The 17,481-nt window shown below is 43.4% G+C and overlaps 1 protein-coding gene across 2 annotated transcripts in view; it reads left to right on the forward strand.

Moving 5' to 3' along the window:
• The window catches only part of GOLM1 (golgi membrane protein 1), a 58,504-nt gene that overhangs the window by 3,636 nt on the left and 37,387 nt on the right, over positions 1 to 17,481 (forward strand). For both annotated transcript variants that reach the window (XM_036855862.1, XM_036855861.1), the window contains exons 2-3: positions 6,553 to 6,702; positions 8,938 to 9,117. In XM_036855862.1, the coding sequence (XP_036711757.1) occupies positions 6,574 to 6,702; positions 8,938 to 9,117 (309 nt within the window). In that variant the 5' untranslated portion in view covers positions 6,553 to 6,573. The remainder of the gene's footprint in view (positions 1 to 6,552; positions 6,703 to 8,937; positions 9,118 to 17,481) is intronic.

The raw sequence follows: 17,481 nt of genomic DNA on the forward strand, positions 1-17,481 counted from the left end.
CACACCAGCCTTAGAAGACAGACCCCAAGGTTATCCCTTTACAGATGAGCCCAGAAGGTTGGGAGGAGAAGAGGAACCGCCCCGTCACCAAGTCAGAAACGGGTCCTCACGCTGCCCTGCATCTCCTCTCAGTTACCTGCCCAGGCTCAAGACAGGGACCTGGGTCTTCTTAGTGTCCCCGGTGGTGAGGTCCAGCACAGAAGGGAGCCTTGGAATGTATTTGAATCAGTTCAGTGTATTTCTCTACTTCATAATACATATATATGTTGTCATTGTTTTGTTTTAGAAGAAGCTGTAAAATACGGTGTTTTAATTTGGGAATGCTACAAATACAGCTTCAAAACTTGCTAATGTTACCATTATACATCTGCCTAACATCTCAATTTTTTATTGTCACTGTTTGGCTTTTGTATTAAAGATACGCTCATTGAGGAAAAAAAAATGGTATAAAGCAAAAAAATGAAAGCTTCATTCCTCTATACATTCTGCTCCCTTACTACAACTTGTATATATCCTTCCTTATAAACATTTGCTATACATTTTCTATGGTGGAAAAATATATTGATTTATTGAGAGTATTTAAAAAATTTTTTCAACAAAAGTAGGATATGATAATTGCTATTTTGTAACTTTTTTCATGTAACAATTTGTATTTTGATCATCCGTTGCTCCATAACAAATCATCTCCAAGCTTAAAACCATCATTTTATTATTGCTCCTGATTCTGTGGGTTGACTGGGCTGCAGTCTTTTGAGGCTCAGTTGGGCTGGAACTTCGAGATGGCTCATTCGCTGTTACCAGTTTTTAAAGTATTGCCTTGGTGAATTCTTGGACAGAATTTTAATATACTAATGATTGATTTAGAAAAAATTTTTTTAACTATTTCTCTGATTTCAGTGCTGTCAGAACTGGAGGGTCTAACCCATCAAAATGCTCTCTGTCATTTATATCTGTGGAGCAGATAGATGATTCCTTATCTTTCCTCTGTGTTTTCTGTATCAGTGAGGGAGGTCCTGTAGAAGCCACGTTGCTCTGGAATTAGTGATCACTTCATTCTGATTAAAGAAGAGGTACCTTTATCCACAGGTGAGCAGTGACTTTGAGATGGCCAAAGGGAGAAAAGACCCTCGACGGAGAAGTTACTTTAAATGGAGTCCATTTGGGGTTACTCTTTACCTCTTAGGGAGGTAAAAAGAAACCTTATTTCTCTAGGGCACACAGTAGTAGATAGGTTTAGGGACAATGTTTGCAACTGCAGATGGGAGGTGTGAGAAAATAGTAGAATAAAACAGAAGGCCAAAGACCAAGAAAGAGCCGGGAGGAAAAAACTCAAACTTAACCTTTAAACAGTAGGGAAATACAAATATTTCTCCAAAGATAAACAACACACCCCCTCCAACATGCCTTTCCTCTTTTTGAAAATAAGTGAGTGCAGCCAGAACAAGATTCACTCGTCAGACTTGTCCAGTGAGCTCTGGAGAGGACAGTGGTTCTCAGCCTTGACCTGCATCAGCATCACGTGGAGGGCTTTTAAACACAGACCCCAAGTCGCTGACTTGGTAGGTGTGGGGTGGGCCAGAACATTTACATTTCTAACATTCCCACGTGATGCTGATGCTGCCGGCCCAGGGAACACACTTTGAGAACCACTGAACTACAGCAGGTGTCTCAAGGTACAGCAGACCTTTTCTGTAAAGGGCCAGATGGTATTTTAGGTTCTGCAGGCCCTGTGGGCTGTGTCACAGCTACTCACTTCTTGTAGCCTGACAGCGATAGACAGTACGTAAATGAATGGGTATCGTTGTATCCCAATAAAACTTCATTTAGGGACACTGAAACTTTAATTTCACATATTTCAGTACTTTTCATGTCATGAAATATTATTATTCTGATTCTTTCACTTAAAAAACTTAAAATCTGAGCTTTCAGGCAGTGTACAGAAGCAGGTGGCTGGCAGGATTCGGCCCTTAGGCTGAAGTTTGCCAACTCCTGAACTAGACCAGGAGGAATTTGGGAACGCCTGCCAACGTGTAGTCTTGGTGTCTGTAGGGAAGGTGGCCCTTCTTCAGAAAATCAAGTGCTGGAAGAAACACAGTGGAATTTGGTTCTCCTCATTCACTTTCACTCATTCACTTCAGTTTTTGGTATTTTCACTGCGTAGCGCTAAACATGCACATTAATTTTTAGTTTTTCTTTTTAAAACATTTTCTTGAGTATAATTGACATAACATTAGTTTCAGGCATACAACAAAATGATTCAATATTTGTATATATTGTGAAATGCTCACCACGATGAGTCTAGTTAACATCTGTAACCACATAGTTAGGATTTTTTTTTTTTCTTGTGATGAGAACTTTTAAGATCTACTCTCTTAGCAACTTTCAGATATGCAATACAGTATTATTAACTACAGTTACCATGCTATTGAAGGTTTTTCTTTCTAAACTGTTAGCTTCTAGAATTGGGGAAAAATTGGAGGTTGGGAAAGTGAGAGGAGGAGAATCTGTGCACTTCCTGGTAAGTTTTGAAAGCAATGACTTGTCATTTAACCCTAATGGTTTAGAGCAGGAGTTGGCAAAGTTTCCCGAAGGGAAAGATAGTAAATACTTTAACTGTTTCAATCTTCGTAATAACCCTATGAGTAGATCCCCATCTCTACTTTTCAACTCTGCCTCGTAGCTAGAAAGCAGCTGTGGGCAGGACTTCAAGGGCTGGGCATGGCTGTGTTCAGCAAACCCTTATTTACAAAATGGGCCACCAATGGCCTGTGGGCTTTGGTATGCTGACCCCTTCCTTGGAGACATTCTTGGGACAGAGTAGAATATCTCTAAACCCTCCAAAAAAAATGCGGAGTGGGGCGTCCTCTGGTCTGTTTGCTTCACTATGGTGACTTCTGAACTCCGTGCAGGGCACCTCCGGCTCTGGCCCTCCGCCATCCCGGTGAAGCCATTTCCTCTGAAAAGGAATAAAGGTGCGGCTCCCCTGCTGTTTGGAGAAGCTGTGTTGTTTCTGCAGTGATGACATTGGTCAAACAAGCCAATCCGATTTGATTGCTCCCATATATTTGCCTATATGATTAAAAACCTCTATGTGAGAATGAGGAAATGAAAAAATTATTTAACTAGGAGGTTCAAGGGGCTCATGCATTTGGCCAGTTGCCCATTTTCTTATGCTTTTTCTTTTTCTGAAAAAAGTAATTAGAGGTCTCTGTTTGCTTATAAAAATTTTTGTCTTACAAGCAAACAATAATTTTAACCAGTAGATTGAATTTTTTAAATTAAGTCAGTAGAAAGAATCTGCAGGGTTTTTTTTTTTTTTTTCTTATGACTCTTTCAACTTACCAAGAAACTTTTAGTGCAGACACACACCACTTTCTTTCACTCCAGGGAAGCCTGGAATTTCACAGAGTTTGGCTGATTTAGGTTAATCTTTTTCAGTATGTCAGGTGACTGTAATCAAATATGAGACAAAACACATTCTGAAGCCTAAATTATAACTATTAATCTGTCTGACACAGTCTGTCTCCCACCCACTTCCATCACCCTCCAGTCAACATAAATTCTAAGGTGGAGGAGAGGAAGGCGTTTGAAATGTTTGACAGCCGTAAACTCTGGCTCTGAGCTCCTGCCCTCAGTCTTCATCGGGCTTTGGCATTTAGCACCTGTGTTTGTCCCTTTGTCTTCAGCAGCAGGGTTCCTGCAGTCCTGGAAGTCCGTGGTGAGGCATGTTGCAGGCCCAAAGGCTCACTGTTGGCTCTCCCTTCCTCGTGGTCATCTTCTTACCTGGGCAGCCCTGTGTCCATTGGGAAGTCCAGGGCTCTCCTAACCGTCCCTCTGGGAGGCTGCACACCGTCCGGCTGGCCAAGTGCTGGGTCACAGTGACGGGCTTCTGAGACTGTACGCAACTTCCTGGAACCTCTCTTTTACATAATGTGGTCCTGGTCTGGGATATCTACTGCTGCAGCGGCATCCGGAGTCAGTCCCAGGAGATGGCAGTTACTGCTGCTTCAGTCGACAGCAGAGTCAAGGGAAGAACGCAGATGGCTGGTTCCTATAAAGTAGAACGATTGAGGAAGGAAAACATTCATCACCTTTTTCTTATAAAACGAGAAAAAGACCAGATCTGGAAATGATTTGTTATTCATCTTTCCATCTCTAATAATGATAGTCAGCATTTATCGAGCAATTGACACTATGTGCCAGTTGTGGTTCTAAGCACTTCTCATATCTTTACTCATCTGTTACTCACTTTAACCCTCTGAGGAAGACGGTGAGGAACAGATGGGTCCTCTGACTCCGAAGAGGTGGAACCAGCATCCAACTCTGGCCATCAGGTTCCAGAGTTTGTTCTCTCAACACTGCCCTGAGCTTCCTGGTGCTAGCACAGCACCTGTCCCCTAGTAGTTGCTCATTAAATTTTTTATTGACTGGCTAAAGGAAGGAGAATGTTAAATGATCGTCTGTACACTTCCTTGAAGTGAGAGTTGAGTTATATTGTTTTCAGAGTTATAGTATACCCACCCTGACTTACATCTGCAGGAATAGCAAAGGGTCAAGTGAGGGTCCCATCTAAAAGTTTATTTTTAGGGAATTAAGCATATGACAAAGATGGCCTTTCAAAGAACCAAGTAAAAATAGTTTATTCCATAAAGGATGCCCAAGGAACTGGCCAGCCATTACAAAAAAAAAAAAAAAAGAAGTTGTTTTCTTTGTATTTCCTTACTCCTTGCGTCAAAAAGGAATTCCAAGTGGATGAAACATTTACATATAAATATGAAACCATAGATATGTTGAGAGGAGATATGGGTAAATGTATATATAAACTTAGAGTAGGAAATGTCTTTCTAAACATAAGCAAAATCTAGAAGCAATAAAAGAAAAGAGTGATAAGATTAGGTTATTTTAAAAACACCACCAACCACCAAAAATTATTGGCAAAAAATTTTACAGAGAAAGGAGGAGTGGGCCCAGTTGTTGGTAATTTAAGAAGTGTCCCAGGCGATTCTGATGCTCTCTGAGGGTTAAGAACAGCTGGAATAGAAGGATACAGCCAGTGGAGTGGGAAGAGGAGGAGTCTTAATTTCACACTTCGTGTGATTTTTCTCCCCAATTGTATTTGTCTTCTTATATTTTAAAAAGTTAATAAGAGTAAAAAAAAAAAAAAAAAAAGTGTGATTAAAATCAAACATGATGAGGCAGTGGAGACAGTTTTAGCAGATCTATAAAATGTTCTAGAACTTTAGTATTTCTGAGCATTAGTCTCTGTTAGTACGTACAATGTTTGCTGATATCAACTGTCAGTTGAATTTAAAACTTTTTTCCCTCTTTTGTCCCGAGAGACGAGAATCTGGCGAAGAAGCCATCAGCCAGTAGAGGCTGGATTCAGCCCTCAATTCATGGGAATTCTGGGGGTGCTTTGTTGTAGGTGATTCAACTAGATTGCTCATGCAGAGACAGAGGATGTCTCCCAGGGACACACTTAGCTACAGATACCATGGGGGAGAGCCAGCTTTGTCAGCTCTTCTGTGTTCTCACCTGCAGGAACTTCACCTCGAACCTGAGTTCCTGGTAGTCTCCCTTCCCCCTCCTCTCTCACCTCCTTTTCCTCTTCCTCCGTTGCTGGCCCCACCTGGCATAAAAGCATATCTGTTCTGAGGGAGACTGTTTATTGTGTGTGCTGCCCTCCCTCTGATAAGGTCCTTTGATTTGGTTCAGCGAAAGCCATTTGGAAAAGTCAGCTTCCCTTGTCTTTGCTGACCAGGGCCAGGATCCAGCCAGACCTGGCTTGGGGTTGAAGCCCGTGAGTGAAACATAGCTCCTTTCTTCTCAGCTGTATTTGTGTTTCTTTTAAGAAGCTCCATGCTCCCTGCAGCCCTTGAAGTCTCCTCCTCACTCGGCTGTGCTGCACAGATATGGCTTCGAAGGGAGAGAACAGTGCTCAAAGGAAGCAGAGCATAAATGCCTATTTCTGCTGCAGGCGGGGCACCTCCGGTCCTGGCTTCACACACCTCTAGAAGGCTTTCCGGCTTTGCTCAGGAAACACTTTAATTGGGTATCTTTGGCAATTCTGTCACAGGGTAAAAAACCCTCCCTGGTTAGGAATCAGATCAAAAAGGCTTTGGGGAATAATGAGAAATGGGGTCTTTCTAGTGTGATGTAGAAGCACTAATATTTGCTATTGCTGCTTCAAGAGGTGATTTCTCAGACTGTACTGGGAGGTAGGAACTATAATTATAGATGAGAAAACTGAAGCGTAAGAGAAATTGTTACCTGCCCGAGGTGTTGAGCCGGTGTGTGATGGGTTTCTAGGACGGTGCTTGCTCCCACAAGCCTGTCCCAGGGATCTGGCCGCACTGCCCAGGGCACACACCGCTGGCTCTGGGTGGGCTACTTACACGGTCTTCTCCACCGACAGCTTTGCAATTCAAGGAGAAGACGCCAATCCATGTTTCGGGGCAGGACACCTTCGTGTTGGTTGTGATGACGGTTGTGGCGTGCCTGGGGCATGCTAATACTGCTACTGAGGCCTGTGTATTTGTTTTTATTTGGCAGATTCTCAGCCTGGTCTTTGAGATGATGGGATTGGGAAACGGGCGTCGGAGCATGAAGTCGCCGCCCCTCGTGCTGGCTGCCCTGGTGGCCTGTATCATTGTCCTGGGCTTCAACTACTGGATTGCGAGCTCCCGGAGCGTGGATCTCCAGGTGTTCTGTTTGTGTGGATGTCATAGAGTATTTAAAGCTGCTGGGCGGTGGGGTCCGAGGGGCTTGCTGTTTATCACCACCTAAGGTGTTGCATGCTGTAATGCTCGCTAGGGGCTCTGCATGTCCCCCCACCCAGCCCCGGGCCTGACTCCACGCCAGCTCTGCCCTTGGGTGGGAGGGGACCCCCTTGTGACTTTTAGGATTGCTGCCAGGACATGCCTCTCTGCTTCTCCTGTGAGTTAACAATTTTCAGTCAAGCCTTTTGGGCTGGTCCTGGGAAGACAACTTACGTAAGTAGTAAGTACCCTGCCCACAGCCCGTTCTGGTCCTCCAATCCACACTCAAAATCTAAGAGTGGTGTTGGTAATGTACGTGGAGAATGGGCACGAGAAATATGTTTTTAGAGGTACCGATCTTTATCAGCATCATTTACTGATCATAGTAACTTTATCTTTCCCATTCATCGCTGCCCATCGTGGGTCAGGCAGTGCTGAGCAGTGACAGAGACTCTCATTGACCGCAGTTTAGTCAGCCTCTGAGGAGCCCCCTTCGTGACTAGGCCTCCATCTTGGTCCCCCATCCTGTTTTTGGCCTGCCCAGCCCAGGCTTAGCAAAGAATCCCGCTAACTCATCCCTCCACCCCTGATACCTGAGCAAGTTCCTCATCCCTTATCTTTGATGTCTAGCCCTGGGCCTGCCTTTAGCAGGACTCCTGTGAGGCCAGTTTAGCAAGAATCTCCCCACCCTCTCAGTGCTTTTCCACCCACTGACCCCCTCACTCTGCTCGTTGGCTATAAATCCTCTGCTGTCTTTGCTGTGCTCAGAGTGGAGAACAGTTTCTCTCCTGACTGCAGTAGTCACGACCCCTGTTGCAGTAGCCTTGAATAAAGTTTTCCTTATCATTTTAGCAAGCGTCAGAATAATTTTTCTTTAAGGATATATTGCATACATTACCTTCTTTTGTACACAGACTCTCTCAGGTTGGGATTTTATGTTCCCCACTTCACAGGTGGGCAAACTAAGGCTCGGAGAGGTTAAGGACGAGGGGAGCTGGGATGCCAACCCAGTCTTTCTGACGGCAGAGCTTGAGCTCTTAGCCATGGAAATCCATCCCATAGGGGCGTTTTGTCCTCCTCTCATGCTTACCTCCCACGGTTGTAGTGCTTTCGTCTGAGCTTCCACTGGACCCCTGTTCTCTGGGCAGATGGGGTCTTGGTGTCCAGAGAATTGAATCTGTTTTCAGAGATTGTGTCTTATAAAGAGTGTTAAATACTCTGTTAGTGAGGAAAAGGAACTAAATATTTGAGCACCAGCTCACGCCCGGTAAAGCATAAGGCATTTTATGTACAGGCAGACCTTGGCGATATCCTGAATTCAGTTCCAGACTGCCGCAATAAAGCCAATAGCGCAATAAAACAAGTCACGTGAGTTTTTGTTTTCCTAGTGCATAAAAAGTTATATTTACACTATATGGTAGTCTGTTAAGTGTTCAATAGTGTTATGTCTAAAAAAAGTACATACTTAATTTAAAAATACTGCTGGGACTTCCCTGGCAGTCCAGTGGTTAAGACTTCTCGCTTCCAGTGCAGGGGTGCGGGTTCGATCCCTGGTCGGGGAACTAAGATCCCCACATGCTTCGAGGCACGGCCAAAAAATAAAAAAATAAAAATACTTTACAGCTAAAAAATGGTAACCATCATCTGAGCCTTCAGGGAGTCATAGTAGTAACTTCAATGATCATGATTGCAGATCATCATAACAAATATAATAATAATGAAAAAATTTGAAATATGGCGAGAATTACCAAAATGTGACACAGAGATGTGAAGTTAGCAAATGCTGTTGGAAAAATGATGCTGACAGACTTGCTCCACGCAGGGTTGCCACAAACCGTCAATTCCTAAAAAACACAGTATCTGTGAAGCTCAATAAAATGAGGTGTGTGTGTACCTGCCTCATTCAGGCCTCCCAAATCCCTGTGAGGGGTGTGGTGGTGTTTCCACGGAGACACGCGGTGGAGACACAGATGCTCAGAGAAGTGAATTCCACCATTTCTCTAGAATAACCTGTGGGAGCATCTACACCACTGACCTAAAAGATTGAGCCCTGGGAACACACCGTGTGTGACCACACTTGATGCTGGCTGGGGCCCCAGCGTGGTCTTGCTGAGGGAGCGCGGGCGGTCTGGTCTGGACATGGCTTGACACGGTCCTTACTCTGCGATGTCCTTTGCAGACGCGCATCGTGGAGCTGGAAGGCAGGGTCCGCAGGGCGGCAGCGGAGCGAGGGGCCGTGGAGATGAAAAAGAACGAGTTCCAGGGGGAGCTGGAAAAGCAGCGGGAACAGCTGGACAAAATTCAGTCCAGCCACAACTTTCAGATGGAGAGCGTCAACAAGTTATACCAGGATGAAAAGGCAAGACCTGCTTGGTTTTCCTCTTAATTCTGTTCTAAGTACCATTTATACGCTGTCGAATTCTCCTCAGTGGGAGGATAAGCCGCTGTGTGTGTATGTAATGTAGTTATGTGGAATGAGCCTCTTGATCAAGCTCTGGGTGTCTCCTCATATCGCCGTTAGGCCCTGGGTGGGTTTGTTGGAAAAACTTTTGCAGTGCTGATAAATGGGAGAAATGCAAAAGAACTGTCTTAGCGGCACGTTCGTCCTCCTGTTACCTTTTTTCCTTACTTTCTACAAGTATGCATTAAGTACCTACTCTGTGCCAGGCCTGTGCCGGATGCTTGTATCTCACAGAGGAATAGCATTTGTGCCCTTGAGCATCTCACAGTGAGAGGAGATGTAGACCTCCTCATATATACTAACAAAGAAGGTAGGGGACCCAAGAGTGCTGGTTTTTAAATTTAAAGAATACCAGATCCTGCACAGATTAAAAAAGGGGCTTCCCATTAGTGAGCGTATCTAAGCTTTACGTGTCTTGCTTTTTCTGGTTTTCTTGGGACTGTGTGACTCCACTTTCCTGTTTGTTAAATTGTATAATGGTGTGAGTTACTAATATCTTCCTTTCTAAAGTGCATCAAACTCATGACTATTTCCTCGCAAGATTTGACTATTTCCTACTAAAACCAAGTCCACATTCAAGATAATGGATCTCAGGATATGACCTCCTTCCAATAAATCAAGCATTTCACAGAGAGAGGCACACGGATTAGTAAGAGCCAAATCTGTGTAGAGTGCTACTAGTTACCAGATCATGAATCATTTCTAGATAGGGCCTCAGACTTTTCCTGCGTAACTGGTTTAAAAGGTGAGAAATACTTTTTTTTTATTTGTGGAGTACTTTCTCATAGTCACAAATGTGTATTTCTCCTTTGGGAATTGTTCCAGTTTTAATGCTGTTATAGGAAAGTGCTCCCTATAACTTTATAATAAAGTGCTTTCCTATAGGAAAGTTCTCCCTTTTTCTCATGTGTGGGTGACACTATCTGTGCTCCTGAAATCCCCTTTAACTGAATAGAATGGGACCTTGCCATTTCTCACAGTGTGTACACATGCTTAACCTCCTGAAGCACGCTTTGGGAGGTGGCAGAGTTTATTCTCAAGGGATAGAGTTGGCAGAAACTCCATCTGGGATTTGCAGGATGTGCCGAGAAGGTCTCTGGCACCCTGGCCCTCTGCCCAGTTAGGAAGGAGGCCTGTGATGGGACCTGGGGAGTGTTGGGCTGGGAAAGGGGACCCAGCAGAGACCAGCAGCCTTGCCCCGTTGGGCCTGGGCCGAACAGGGCAAGGTGGGAAGGACCGTACGTGCTGAGGTCTGGGACCAGCCAGAGCAAGGTTTTCCCATCTACAGGGAGGGAAGAAAAAGGAGGAAGTTTTGTGTACCTGTCTGCCTGCCTCTCCACCCCTGTGTGTATGTGTGTCATTACCTGAAAATTTGACTCTTTTTTCTGTAGGAAGAATTGTCTTTTATTGATACTCTGAGTCTCTGGCCTTCTACGTTTTGTTTTTAACTTTTTTTTTTTTTGAAATGGTAGTGATAGAAGATAGAAGGGCTGTTCGTGTCTGCATGTGGTGTTTGCTTATTGCTTTTAACTGTCCTTGTTTTCTTAACTTCATCAGTCTCCCAAATGCCTCTGAAATTTTACTGGCTCATGAAATCCAAAATTCTGGGAATGACTAATCTCTCTTTTCATACTCCTCCAAGCTCCTGGATATTTTTGTGCATTGCACAAAGTGTGGGTGCCTGTTTGGGGTGGGGAGAAGGAAAAGCGATTGCAGGGTAATTTCTGCTCATGGGACCTTCTGCCTTGGCCTTGGTACGCCGAGGGGCTCCAGAGTCCTGTAAAACAGGTTGCAGACAGCCGTGCTTCCCGTATTGTATGGGCAGAGTCCTCAGAGACTGCGCTGCACGGAACCATTTGTTCTAGCGAATTCATAGTAACACAGTCAATGAAGCTTCACCACAGGCAAGCCCTAAATATAGAAATGCTGGTTTATTGAGTGTGAGCTTTTGTGGGGATTAAGACTTCAGACTTGGAATTCTTTGAAATGTGATTGACTGACTGTTTCCTAAAAACATCTGCCTCTATAGGAGGAAATGAGAGGGAACATCTCCCAGCCAGAAACCAGGTGACTGTTACACCTCGGTTCTGAATGCTTCAGTTTTACGGCTTCTTTTTAAAAAAGGGGACATAATGCGGGATCTTAGCACTCCTACCCCACCCCCAAGTTCAAGAACTGTTTGAGCATCCAAGGGGAGGGAGGCTCTTGCAGTCACAGCAAACATCTAACAGTGGATATTGAAAGTCAAGGAGCCCCAGTACAGAAGGTAAAGTACACATTGGAGAGAAAGTCATATAGCCGCTGGGAAAGGGTGAGAGTCCTTTCATTTGGAGTTGTAAGCTTTTAGGAGATGTGATATAAAGGTCTTTTCATTTTGGGAGTGGGGGCTCGTTTCTTAGCTCCAGGAGGATTTTTGCCGTAGCTTGGGGTGGCGGTGAATGGCATGGGGCTTCCGGCCAGGCAGCCCTGGGTTCAAATTCTTGTTTTCCTTAACTGCATGATTTCAGGGAGGTCAGTTAAGTTCTCTGGACCTGTTTTCTCAGCCGCCAAGTGGAAATAACGACAGAATCCCTTTTGCAGGGTGGCTGCAATGATTCAGTGTAATATTTATGAAGGGTTTATCACAGTGCCTGACATGGAGCAGGAGCCCGAAACGCGGTAGCTAGTATTATGGCAACTAGTCGTCGTGGTGGTAACGGTGATAGCGTAGGGGTAGAGGTAGTAGTAAACCACAGCGTCTGGAGTGATAATATTATTATTATTTTTTGGTGTGGACTCTTCTTTTTTCTTCTAAATTAAAACCATGAGACCAGATGGTCCTGGCTTTCAGAAGAGATGAAGGAGGGGCTGGGGTGTCTGTGAGAGCCAAGCGCGAACAGCGCATTTGAGCCGTGGAAAGAGCACCAACAACGGCTGTCACACCAGCGACCAGAGCGCATGTTTTTCAAATCTCTGCCGAGCCAGGGTTACGTTCAGCATTACACAGGGATTGTCTCCTGTCTTCCTCTCAGCAGCCTCATGAAGTTGGTGCTCATTGTACAGGGAGGGATCTGAGGTCCAAAGGGAGTTTGTAACTGTCGCCTAGGATGTGACCTAGACCCTGGATGGCCGCCAGCGGGGCCTCCATCTCTGCCCCTGGCCTCCTTCTGCTCTGTGCAGACCCCGCTTCTCTGGGCCGCAGGGGGCCTCTCCAGAGCTCTCCATCACCTAAGTCACGCAGGGGGCCTGGGTGTGGCCACAGAAGAAACCAGGTTGGCCTGAGTTGATAGCTGTTAAAGCCGGGCGATGGGATCACTTTTCTGTCTCCTTGCTTCGAAAGACTACTGTATTCCCGCTAGCTCTCCTTTGTCCCCAGTTCCAAATTCTGAGGCAAAAAATACCTGATTGTTTCAATCTGGCTGGGAAGTCCTCAGAGAAGTTGGGCTGGTCCGTCACCCCAGTACATGACTCTGTGTTATCTATTTCTTTTAATCTTAGGAAGTTAGCACTCGTGCTTTGAATTGCAATGAGGCTCTTTTTCAGAATTTTAAAGACCCTGCTGGTGGACTGATAGTGATTCTCAGCTGTGGGAGGAGCCGGCTTGCTGGCACGTATGGGTGCAAACCTCACGTGACCTAGGGAGTTCCAGCCTCGGCCGGCATCCTCACCTCAGGCTGGCATTGCTACTCTGCATGGGTATAAAAGTCCCCAAGTGGGGGGCTGGGTAGAAGCTTGAAAGCCGAACCTATCAGGGACAGTGTGGTAATGAAATTCATGCTTTGTTCGGGTCAACACTGTCTAACAGAATTCCCTGTGACGGTGGAAACGTTCCTTTTTTTTTGTTCTGTGGTACGGTAGCCGCTGGCCCCGTGTAGCTGTTGAATACCTAAAATGTGGCTAGTGGGACTAAGGAACTGAATTTTGAGTTTTCTTTAATTTTAACTAATTTAAAATTAAATAGCCAGATATTGGACAGCACAGGTTTGGACAGTAGAGACAGACCAAAAGCAAAAATAAACAAATGAGGATGTCTCAAACTGAAAAAGCTTTTGCACAGCAAAGGAAATTATCAACAAGACCAAAGGCTGCCAGATGAATGGGAAAAGATATTTGCAAACTATGTATCTGATAGGTGTTAGTATCTAAAATATGCAGAGAACTCATACAACTCAACATCAGAAAAACAAAGAACCCAATTAAAAAATGGGCAGAGGATCTGAATAGACTTTTTTTTTTCAAGGAAGGCATACAGATGGCCAACAGGCACATGAAAAGGTGCTCAACATCACTAATCATCAGGGAAATGGAAATCAAAACCACAGTGAAATATCACCTCACACCTGTCAAAATGGCTATTATCAGTAAGACAACAAATAACAAGTGTTGGCGAGGATGTGGAGAAAAGGGAACCCTCCTGCGCTGTTGGTGGGAATGTAAATTGGTGCAGCCACTATGGAGAACAGTATGGAGGTTCCTCAAAAAAATTAAAAATAGAACTACCATATGATCCAGCAGTTCCACTCCTGGGTGTGTATCCTAAGAAAACAAAAACACTGATTTGAAAAGATATATGCACCCCTGTGTTCACTGCAGCATTATTCACAATAGCCAAGATATGGAAGCAACCTAAGTGCCCATCAGTAGATGAATGGATAATGAAGATGTGGTGTATACATACAGTGGAATACTATTCAGCCATCAAAAAGAATGAAGTCTTGCCATTTGCAAAAACTTGGATGGACCTAGAGAGTATTATGCTAAGTGAAATAAGACAGAGAAAGACAAATACTGTATGATTTCTCTTATATGTGGAATCTAAAAAACAAAACAAATGAACAAACAACAAAACAGAAACAGACTTATAGATACAAAGAACAAACAGATGGTTGGTTGCCAGAGGGGAGAGGGGAGGTGGATGGGGGGAGGAAAGAAATAGGTAAGGGAGATGAAGAGGTGCAGACTTCCAGTTGCAAAATAAATGGGTCACAGGCATGAAGTATAGGGAATATGGTGAATAACTGTGTAATATCTTTGTATGATGGCAGATGGTAGCTAGACTTACTGTGGTGATCATTTTGAAATGTATAGAGATATTGAGTCACTGTGTTGTGTAACAGGAACTTACATAGTGTTGTAGGTCAAGTATACCTCAAAAACAAACAAAATAATAGAAAAAGAGATTAGATTTGTGATTACCAGAGGCGGGGCCGGAGGTGGGAGGAGGCAGAATTGGATGAAGGCGGTCAAAAGGTACAAACTTCCAGTTACAAGGTAAATAAGTACTAGGGTGTAAGGTACACCATGATAAATATAATTCACACTGCTGTATATTATGTATGAAAGTTGTTAAGAGGGTAAATCCTAAAGAGTTCTCATCACAAGGAAGAAAAATTTTTTTGTTTCTTGAATTTTATATCTATGAGACGATGTTCACTAAACTTATTTGATAATCATTTCATGATGTATATAAGTCAGATTATTATGCTCTACACCTTAAACTTACACAGTGCTGTATGCCAATTATATCTCAATAAAACTGAAAGGAAAAAATTAAATAGCCAAATAGTAGACAGCACAGGTTTGGATCATAGAGGCAAAACTCATGTAAAACCCCTGATTTTTGGCCTCTGAGTTAACAGTCATGTTCTGTGGAGGAGCAGTTGGGCCAAGGCTGGGTCTCCTTTGCTTCTTTGGTGCCTTTTCCTTTTCTCTGTAGGGCTCAGAATTGGGCGATGGAAGATGAGGTCACCTCATCGGGTGGCTGTGCTCCCCATCAAAGCCTCTGTTGCTTGCCAGAGTTCAGTGGTGCAGAATCATCAGTTCAGCTTATGAAATTGGCTGGTGTTTATGCCTCACCTTGGGGTTTTGAACTTACTGGTTACAGAAGTTGTTTCAGAGCAATCGCTCTTCGCCTGGCTGCCCGGCACAATCACCTGGAAGCTCACCCAAGAGATACAGAGTTTTAAAATACACTAGGTCAGGAATTCCCTGGCAGTCCAGTGTTTAGGACTCTGTGCTTCCACTGCAGGGGGCATGGGTTCGATCCCTGGTCGGGGCACTAGGATCCCACAAGCCGTGTGGTTTGGCCAAAATAAATAAATGAAATAAAATAAAGAATCAATATATATACTGATAAATAAAATACACTAGGTCAGAATCTCTGAATGTTGGGCCTCAGAAGTATAGAATTTTCAAAAAATTGTATGCACTCGCAGTGTGTGCACAGGCACAAGATCATCATGGTGCAGATAGCTAATCCAGAGACTGCTGATGGAGATGGGATGTTTCATGGTATTATACTTTTAAAAATAAAATTGTGTTCTCAGGTTTTTATTTTCATTTTTTTTTGACCCTTCCTCAATGAAATGATTTTAAAAGTAGAGGGCATTATAAATAAAGAGATATAATTCTTTAAAAAGAAATTGGCAGTACTGTTACAAAGTAATTGATTTTTTTCCTTAAGATTTATTTTTCATCTTTACCCACGTTTACTGGAATCTTTGGAAGTTTTTAGATGTGCCAGGCTGCAGATGTACTGCTCACTGCTGTTCCCCTGAGAGCGCCATCCACCCAGATGTGGGACATAGGTGTGTCTCAGGGTCGTCAGTACTGAGACCAACTTGCTCAGACTCCCCTTCAGATGTCACCGAGAATGGGTAGCAAGTGGGAAACATCACGTGAACTTCTCAACAGCTGCGCTACAGTGATGTCATGAGACCTAGAACAGTTTCATTATGAAATAGCCGGATGTGCAGAAAGGTCAGAAGAATAGTAAGTTAATACCTCTGTGCTCCTCACTCAGGAATTATTTAAAACAAAAACATAAAGTTGTGGTCCCCTGTGTCTTCCCTGTCAGTTCCTTCCCTCTTTCCCTCCTGCTCAAAGCCACTACTGTGAATTTTAATGATTGTAGTTTCTATTTCTGAACTTTTACTACATGCGTCTAAAGCAATGCAGTTTTTTTTTTTTTTTTGGGAGTTCTTACTGTATGTTTGGTTGCTCTAACACTCTTAACTTGCTTTTTACAGTGAACGTTGTTTTTGAGGTCTCTGTTGGTATATAGATCTAGTTTATTCATTCTCACTGCCGTGCCCTATTTCTTTGCATAAATATAGCACAGTTTACCCACCCCTGCTATGGGACCGTAAGTTGTTTCTAGGGTCTGGCTGTTGCAGAGAATGAGCTGCTTCTACCGGGCTCCCTCAGCACCTGTGAGTTTCAACAAGCTTGCAGTATTTTTCTGACTACAGTTTGGGACCCATTAATGAGCCGTGAATAATAATTTATTAGGTTATGACCCACATTGGAAACATTTAAAAGATTAGAGTACTGTTATATCATTTTGTATTGTTTGGTCAAACCATTGTGTCAGCTTATATATAAAAATACATGTGTGAATGTTTACACTGTATTATAAGAAAATTTGTCATTGTGAGTCATGGTCACAGGAGTTTTAGGGATAAACTTAAAAGTTGAATTGCTGGAACAGAAGTTGTACATATATATTATTACATTTTTATTAGCTCTTTCCACCTTGCTCACCAAATGTGGTCCTGCTGTTGTTGTCTTTTTCTTGCGGCACCTTCCTGGCCTGTTCCTTTTTCACCAGCCACAGCCCACTGGATGCAGGGAGAAGCCTGGCCCAGTGAAGTGCACCCATTGCCAGGGCAGCGGCTGATCAGTCAGGTTCTCTGTCTTGATAATTTGAACCAAATCTCACAGACTGACCGCTTGATGGTAAACACTTCAAATGAGACTTCAGATGATTCTTGGAGATTGGACTGTCATTTTCATTTTCTTTCTTTTCTGCATTCCTGTCTGTTGCATAAATAGATGTGGTTGAGACCGTTGGCATAAATGCTATTATGCAAGTTAACTGGGTGGAAACTCATTTCCTGAGTTATATATAAGTAGGGATATTCAGCTTTGTTTTAACACAAAAAATGATTGTGTATGAGTCAGGATTAAGTAAATGTCAAAAAGTTGTCTTTTTCTTAATTATCAAAATATTGTTGTTGTAGACAATTTTGAAAATATAAAAAGAAAATCAAAATCACCTGTAATTCCATCACTCAGAGATTAACCACTGGGAACCTTCCACCCCCTTTTAAAAAATACAGATTACACTCAAGCTTTTATAAATGATGGTTGCATTCAAGCTTTTATAAATGTAGTGTGCCATGAAGATTGTAGATAAAGTGGGTTCTTTAAATGATAAACGTGTTTGAACACACCTAGTTTTTGCACGTCATTTAAAAAGACCCAGAAACTCTTGGCTTATTC

This window comes from Balaenoptera musculus, chromosome 6, assembly GCF_009873245.2.
Source record: "Balaenoptera musculus isolate JJ_BM4_2016_0621 chromosome 6, mBalMus1.pri.v3, whole genome shotgun sequence".
NCBI lineage: Eukaryota > Metazoa > Chordata > Mammalia > Artiodactyla > Balaenopteridae > Balaenoptera > Balaenoptera musculus.